Source organism: Hoplias malabaricus, chromosome 2 (assembly GCF_029633855.1).
Source record: "Hoplias malabaricus isolate fHopMal1 chromosome 2, fHopMal1.hap1, whole genome shotgun sequence".
Lineage (NCBI taxonomy): Eukaryota > Metazoa > Chordata > Actinopteri > Characiformes > Erythrinidae > Hoplias > Hoplias malabaricus.
Window position 1 is genome coordinate 39,594,655 of NC_089801.1, and position 8,393 is coordinate 39,603,047.

The 8,393-nt window shown below is 41.4% G+C and overlaps 1 protein-coding gene across 1 annotated transcript; it reads left to right on the top strand.

The window, feature by feature from the left end:
* steep1 (STING1 ER exit protein 1) lies at nucleotides 1-7,979 on the top strand. Its single transcript, XM_066661143.1, has 7 exons — nucleotides 1-231; nucleotides 1,313-1,430; nucleotides 1,586-1,627; nucleotides 1,787-1,931; nucleotides 5,238-5,327; nucleotides 5,610-5,702; nucleotides 7,248-7,979. Exons 1-7 carry the CDS (start codon nucleotides 108-110, stop codon nucleotides 7,308-7,310), a joined length of 675 nt encoding a protein of 224 aa, XP_066517240.1. The 5' UTR covers nucleotides 1-107; the 3' UTR covers nucleotides 7,311-7,979.
* The last annotated feature ends 414 nt before the right edge of the window (nucleotides 7,980-8,393 follow it).

Sequence of the window (8,393 nt, forward strand, 5' to 3'; positions counted from 1 at the left end):
TACAGGTGGGCTGTGATAAGCGCAGTCCTGACGCCTCCCTGGCGCTACTCATCCGGGAGTGTGTTTTTGTTATTAACGCTAATAAACAAACTCAATAATCTTTGATAATGCCGAAGGTTGTATCCAGAAGTGTTGTGTGTTCGGACACACGCGACAGAGAGGAGTACGATGATGGAGAAAAGCCTTTACATGTTTATTACTGTCTGTGTGGGCAAATGGTGCTCGTACTCGGTGAGTTTAAACATGATTTTTTAAATAGCCATTTATATTTAGCTTTACGGGTCGTTACAGTGATATTAGAAACACTTTATTAAACATATAATCGTGCTACTGAAGATATTATATCAATAGAAGTTAAATAAATCTCGAAAACTGAAAAATACCAGCTTGCTTTCGTGTTTTGTCCGTTCCTCCTTAAATGGGCCGCATTTACATTATGGTGCCTCAGTGGTCTTAATGTAACTGCTGCCCATTTAAGGTGGAACGGAGAATTCCAATGAGAACCACGCACAAAACCTAAAATATGTATATTTTACTTTCTAGTTTACCGATATTCAATTATACGAGTTAGGGAAGTACTCCAAATCTAACTTTGGATACTTGTTGGTCTCGCATGAGCCTAGAGTCAACATCATCAATGCCAAGCGTCTGCCAGAGGACTATAGAACAGTCGAACTGAGCTCCAACTAACACTTTCAGAATGAGATGGAGTTAGGTTTTTCATCCATAACTGATCATCCACAACCAGCTCCTGACTTCACTAATGTTTATGTGACTGAATGCCAACAAATCCTTGCACCAAATTATCATCTACTGGGAAACCAGAAGAGGACACAGAAACGCTTTTAGAGCCGATTCACAAGTTTGGAGAAGGTGTGTGGACCTTTAGAGACACTTTGGAGGTGTGACTCAAGGTCTATGTGACTGGAGCGACTTTCTAATGGACACATACATGAGCGGTGGAGCATAAATACCATCTTACATACCACATTATTTATTTCTCTGCACACAAACACATTTCCACATCTGCTGTGGAAGCTGTATGCAAACATTTAAAAACCATTACTTGGTCTGGATCACAAACACCACTCTAACCTGTCCCAGAGGTACTGCTTGTAGCTCCATCACTTCAGTCAACACTGCTTTACAGCCTAGTGCTCAGGGCTTTACGCCCTTTTAGCTTATCTTTGGCACTGGTGCTCCGTGATAGATGTTGTGTAGAGAATATACATGCTGTGACTGTGGCTTGTAGCAGCTTCATTACGAAGAATGTCCCCACATTTTTGACCATGGTCTGTGTGTTCCCATTCAGATTGTCAGCTGGAAAAATTACCCATGAGGCCAAAGGACAAGGCACGAGTGATTGATGCAGCAAAACATGCACACAAGTTTTGTAACGTTGAGGAGGATGAGAGCGTGTACCTGAAGAGGTGTGTGTGTGAGTTTTATTAAATAAACTGAGCAGTTAGATCGACAGGTACTATATTGATCCCTAAGGAAATTTAACAAACACAGCATAAGATGTAAATGAGTAAAGTAAACATCATAAAGATATTCATTAAACAATGTGTGGCATGTTTTTCAGGCCGGAGGGGATTGAGCGGCAGTACAGAAAGAAATGTGGAAAGTAAGAATCTACTTAAATAAGTTTATAATTTCACTTCTGAATAACACGTGTGATTTGAGGATGTGATTTCCCCCTGAACTTTAGTGTACAGTGTGTATATTCACTAGCCTGTCTATCTTTCTCTTACCGCCTATGTGTGCATATATGTTTGTATGTTAGGTGTGGTCTCCTACTGTTCTATCAGCACCAGATGAAGAACACACCTGTGACGTTTATAGTGGACGGAGCCGTGGTGAAGTTTGGAGAAGGTTTTGGAAACACCAGCGTCTACAGTCAGAAACAGGAAGCTCCCAAAAAAGTCAGGGTAAGAGGCACGCTCACACACAAAAGCCTGCACACCAATACTTACACCAGGAGTTTGTTATTTTCAGAAACTGACCACATCACACTGGGTTTATTGGGGCTGGACAAAGAGAAACCCCTGGACACCAGACAGAAGGCTCTAGTTCCCAGACACCTCCACAGTGTTCAGTAAGCGTCATTCTGCTGACACTGTCACGCTCCACTGGGCGATTACGCTGTATTTGAGCCTCTGTGGTCTTGAGCTACTGAACCTTGACACGTCCACGGACGACGTCACAGTTTGCGCTGAAAAACCAGCTCTTCTTTGGTTCCAGCTGGGAACTTTCTGGTTCGCGAACCAGTTTATGTCGGTGGAAACGTGCTGAACGGTTCCAAAATAGTTCTAATAGAGAGAGTTGCATCAGCTCCTTTGACTCCAATGGGCCAGAGTTTTTACCCCAGTGGTGAATCATGGAGCCTCTCAATAATTCCTGGAAGTTAGCGGCAGACACGAGCAGCGCTGTAGAATTACAGCAGAATGGACGCAGGTGTGAGGCGCATTTAAAGAATGACATTTTATATAATCAGCACATCTATATCCAATTAACAAGTGTGTTAGAGCATGCTAGCATGCTAAATTAGTAGATTTGGGGAGTGTTAAAGTTAATTAGGCTATAGGACTTTGAGTAAAGTATAAGCATAACAAAGTACAGCCTGGAAATTACCTTTATTCCGTTAGGAAATTAGAGTAAGATTTTCTGCGTGATGTTTGTTTGGGGGAGTGTTTGTTAAATGTAACTGGGCGAGTGATTGTAGAGTTGTGGATGGAGAAGGTGAAACGAAGGTTTATTTTGCAGTAGAATCTAAGCTAAATTTACACAACAGTAAGGATTGTTTTTGTGATTATGTAGAATTTTGATGTAATACGAGACTTTCAAACAGTACAGAAAGAATCACAAAACAGCTTTACGTAATTAGTATCAGAACAGATCATTTGAATCAAAGCCAATTAGGAGCAAGCCGGAGGTGGCAGTGGCAAGGAAAAACTCCCTCGAGGCTGGGGGTGAAACCTCGGGAGGAACCAAGACTCACAAAAATGATCCATCCACTTCTGGTCAAACTACTGATAGAAGTTTAAAGTATCCACAGTTAATTTTCATGATGATGATAATAATAGTGACATAAATGTGGGGCCCCAATATCAGTGCATCAGTCAGAGTGTGGCTAATCTGAGTTCATTTCTACTTCAGTGTAATTGATAATGGCGGGTAATGGTGAGTGGTCTGAGACTGGCAGCAGTAGATGGAGGTGAGCAGCTGGTCTGGTGTGGACCATCAGTGGGCCACCATTTTCTCAGAAAACGGTAAAGAGAAGCAGTTAGTTTGGTTGAGTGCAGTAAGAAATCATATGTGAATATTTCTGATTGTAACAGACTGGGAAACCAGAAGGGACACAGACATTAGAGAATCCTCAGACAATGACATCCATCTGCTCCACCATTTACAAGAGCATAACACCGCAGAGCACAGCATCCGAGTTTACCATGATTCTTCATGTCCATGAGTTCCTGAAACAACAACTTTAATCTAGAGGAATGGGTTTTGAGCTTAGACTTAAAATATTGCCTGTGTCTGCGTCACAAACACTAGCTGGAAGAATGTTCTAGATCTGAAGAGTTTTGTAGGAGAAAGATTTCCCACCACAGAAGTCTTATGAAGTCTGGAAACTAGTAAAGAGGCCAGACCATCCAAGGCTTTATACGTTAGTAAAAGAATTTTGGAGTCAATACAGAATTTAACTGGAAGCCAGTGAAGTGCTGATAAAACTGGGCTGGTTTTAGTGAGGACCCTGGCTGCAGCAGTTTGAATTAGCTGGAGTTTACGCAAGTTTCTGCTGGAACATCCTGACAGTAGCGCATTACAATAATCTAATCTTAATGTAATAAAAGCATTAACTGTTTATTTCCGTGTCTGACAGGGATACGGCATTTCTTAACTGTGCGATGTTATCAAGATTTAGGAAAGCTGTTTTTTTAAATGTTACCTATATGTTGATGAAATGAAATGATAGATCTGAGTCAGTTACAACACCCAGATATTTAGCTGAAGAGATGGGAAGACCAGGTAAGTCAGCAAAGTTTAGTATCAAGTCTGATACCTTATTTGTAGCAGGTAAAGGAAGAACAACTTCATCCTGCACCTTGAGACTCAACTCCCCAGGGTTTAGCCTTGTTCCTTTTCAATAAAGCTAATAAGCTTCCCAATGGTCTGTTGTTTGCATGAAATGTGTAGATGTTTGAACATTACTTGTAAACTGTAGTAATGTAACTGAGCTCCATTCTACTGGATTGAAAGCTGTTATATAAAAATAAGATATTTCTGTTAGTGTTTATTTATTTATTTATTTTTAGATGTAATGTATCATTTTTAGATTTTTACACAAAGGCTCCAACTTATGTCATGTCTGATATCATAGTTTTTACGTTAGTCTTTAAGATTAGGTCCATATAGGATTACTGAAACCACCGTGATGTGTTAGAAATCTTAACTGATTTATGAACATCTCTTCACCTTCCTCTAATTTATCAGAAACCATAGGATATATTTCATACGGACTACCGTACAAGTTTAAAAAGCAGTCAGTATAATGAATTTTTTTACAATACAATCAACAATGCAATCAACAACATGAATATGAGCGTAACTGAGATAATATAGTCTTAAATATTCATACGAGGCAAGTAAAGCTAGATTTTTACAGTAATCTTGAAATAGCAGTGATTTTTAAGCATGTGTAACAACATACATAGCTCAATGTGCTGTACAAATATTGTAAATCAATGCATTTATTGAAGACTAATAACCAAAAATGTGCAATTACTCTCCCTGAGTTTAAATTGGCCGCCTAGAGCTTCCTAAAGCTATTTGAAGCCTTCATGAGTCATGTGACCACAGAGCATTTTGGACTTCCTTTGGTGCAACTCTCCCCTCCTCCCATAACATCCAGTGGTTTCTAAAATGCAGCCGATACAGATTGATCCACACACACCCTTCTGTGTTAATGGGGTACAGACCACGTGCTGGAGAAACAGGCAGAGACTGTGGGTTATGTGTGGGATGATGATTGGTCGGTGGGTTTAGTGAGGGATGAGCTGCACTAATCCCACAACACCTCCATCCTCCACTGCACCAGGGCTGTACTTTGGTGTACATCAGTAGGACCACTCTCACCCACTTAGGCTCTGTCCCCTCTGGCACTTATTTCTACTTGAATGCACTAAACTAAACTAAACATGTCTGTCTGTGTGTGTTTGTGTGTGTGTGTCCAGGTGATGATGACGAAGCGCACCAAAGACATGGGGAAGTTCAGCTCTGTTACCGTGTCGACCATCGATGAAGAAGAGGAGGAGATTGAGGCGGTGAGTTCCTTTGTCTGATTAGTCAAGGGTGTACGATTGCTGTATTGTTATTGCCAGGCCAGGAATTCACTGCCAGAGAATACAAAGTTGGGTATTTAAAGATGCAGTATGTGATTTTAGTGCCAGAATATAACAACCAGTGTTTGTGAAAGTGAATATTTTAAAGTTTCTGGCTCTTCCTCAGTGAAACTGTTGATGTGGAGCTGGGAATCTCAAGTGTGTACAGGGTACGGTGCCTGTGATTAAGAAGTGATTTAATTGGCTGGCTGTTGTGAATTACAGAGAGAAGTGGCAGACTCTTACGCTCAGAATGCTAAAGTTATCGAAAAACAGCTGGAGAGGAAAGGCATGAGCAAAAAGAGACTTCAGGAACTGGTGAGACTACTTTGATTATTGTACTTTGAAAATTAAGCAAAATCAACATTCAGAACTTCGACATAATGTGTATATCTATTATACTGAGTTTTCTTTTAATTCTGTTCCACTTTTTTTAAAACTTTGGTTAATATATCTCCACTATGTGTCGCGTACCGAATATGAACACAGCTCAAAGACGGGCAAGCTCACAGCAACCATAGAAACAAATATCCCAGCTTTAATACTGGAGCATATACAAGCTTCATCAGTGAACTATGAGGCAACAAACAACAACAAAATAATTCTTCATTAATGGTAATCAAGGTAAAATGTTTAGTTAATCATGATATTGATTTGTGCTCATATCACCAGGCACTCACACACACACAGTTAGTTGGTGGGTTGGATTCAGGCCAGCAGTGACACTAAGGGGTTTTAAAACTCCAGCAGCACTGCTGTATCTGATCCACTTCAACCGGCACAACACACACTAACACCACCACTATGTCAATGTTACTGCAGAAACTTCAAAGCAAAGATGGTGTGTTATCTTCTTTTTAGTGGACGTTTCAAAGCTTGATGTAAGGAGGTTAAGTAGAATGTCAGTGACCTATCAAGAGAGGGAGAGAAAGAAAGAAAGATGGAGTTCCCCCAAGGTCAACAATTAATCTTACATTATTAAAAATCTGATCCTGCTCTCTGCTCTGAATTAAATCCTGTTAAAGGTTTAATTAATGTAACACACTGCACTGCCTCATTACTGACGGCTCTCTAAAGCAGCTCAGGGACTTTTATTATGAAACATTCCAGAAACCATGCAATCAGTAACGATCTGTATTCTGTTCTACATTTTGAAGCTTATCTCCCAGCGCCTTGAACACAGAGACACTTTAAATCTAAAGTCTCTGAATGAACAAGAAGAATTTACAGCCAATCCCTGTCAGGGGCAGAGTCAACAGTGTCTCAGAATTAACAAAGAAGAGTCTAGAGACAGAGCCTGTCAGGGGCGGAGTCAGTAGGTTCTTGAAGTATCCCTTAGGGAAATTTACTTTTCTCTGCATTTGACCCATCTGTGGCAGTGAACACACAAACACACCATTGAGCGATTCTTCACACACACTAGGGGCAGTGAACACACTCAACCGGAGCAGGTGGCTGCCAACCACCTCGGCACCTGAGGAGCAGTTTGAGGGGGTTAGGTGCCTTGCTCAAGGACACTTGAATTTTTCTGTGCCGGTCCCAGGAATTGAACCGGTGACCCTCCAGCCTCAAACTCGCTTCTCTAACCTCAAGGCCACAGAATAAACAAGAGTCTAGAGCCGATGCCTGTCAGAGGGGTCAGTAGGTTCTTGGATAAGACAAAGAAGAGTTTACAGCCAGTGCTTGACAGGGGCAAAGTGTAAACAAAGCAAAAGTTCAAGTCAATCCCTGTCAGGGGGCGGAGTCAGCAGGGTTTCAGAATAAAGAAAGCAGAGGGTAGAGCCAATCCCTGTCAGAGAGCAGGGTTTGTAAGTTCTCAGGGAAAAAATAGCCACAATTAATCTTTTCTTTTTTCTGTTTTAGGCCGAACTAGAAGCAAAGAAGGCCAAGATGAAGGGAACTCTCATTGATAACCAGTTCAAATAGTGTGTGTGAGAGAGAGAGAGAGAGGTGTGTGTGTGTGTGAGAGAGAGAGAGAGAGGTGTGTGTGTGTGTGTGAGAGAGAGAGAGAGAGGTGTGTGTGTGTGTGTGTGAGTGAGAGAGAGAGAGGTGTGTGTGTGAGAGAGAGAGAGACAGAGAGAGGTGTGTGTGAGAGAGAGAGAGAGAGAGAGAGAGAGAGGTGTGTGTGAGAGAGAGAGAGAGGTGTGTGTGATATAAGCAGAAGTTTCCTCACCAGCCAATATTTGTTTCATCTGTAAATATTTGCTGATCTGTGTTTATTTTTAATAAAAATATTAAAAACATTTCCAATGGAATAAAAACTGTAGAAACAAATTTCACCCTCCTCTGTACTTACAGCCAGTTATACATTCATTTATTCTTTTATAATTAAACTAACATGACACTGAAAGAAGCTGCATGGTCTTGGGCTGTGAGCAGTGTGGTGTGTTCTCCTTGTGTCTGTGTGGGTTTCCTCCAGGAACTCTGCTTTCCTCCCACAGTCCAAACACACATTTCGGTAGGTGGAGTGACTGACTGAAATTGTCCAGAAGTTTAGGTGTGTGTGTGTGTGTGTGTGGTGCCCTGCCCTGGGTGTGCTTACAGAGGCTGAATGAATGAATGAAATGCTGTATGTAACACTCTTGAGACAGAGAGGTAGATTACATAAGCCCATACATTTTAAAAAGAATAAACAAACCAATGAAAGGTAAGGAAAAAGACTTGAGAGTTGTGTTTAGTTTCATGACCTTGGCATGGACGTGTGTGTGTGTGTGTGTTTTGACCTGCTGTTCCTCTTGTGGGATGTGTTGGGATTAAGTGCCTGTGCACACATCAGTGGAGTGTGAAAGCTGTTATGGAATAAAGGTTCGATCTCAGTCCATCACCTCTGTGTGTGTGTGTGTGTGGGTCCGTGCCCTTCACCGCGACATCATCGAACACACCAGAAGAGTAGTTCATGTCATTTCCAGTTAAAACTTAAAGTGCAGAGTTGTTCTTCATTCAGATGTTTCAGTGGGAAACCTAACAGCGCCCCCTTCAGATCCTCAGCAAACACAGAAGCGAGCATCC

Bases quoted from the DNA above. Each gene is read 5' to 3' on its own strand.
- steep1 (XM_066661143.1), top strand. From the start codon at position 108: ATGCCGAAGGTTGTATCCAGAAGTGTTGTGTGTTCGGACACACGCGAC. The intron at 1,431-1,585 runs GTGTGTGTGTGA...CATGTTTTTCAG, and splicing joins GAGAGCGTGTACCTGAAGAG to GCCGGAGGGGATTGAGCGGC. The intron at 5,703-7,247 runs GTGAGACTACTT...TTTCTGTTTTAG, and splicing joins AAAAGAGACTTCAGGAACTG to GCCGAACTAGAAGCAAAGAA.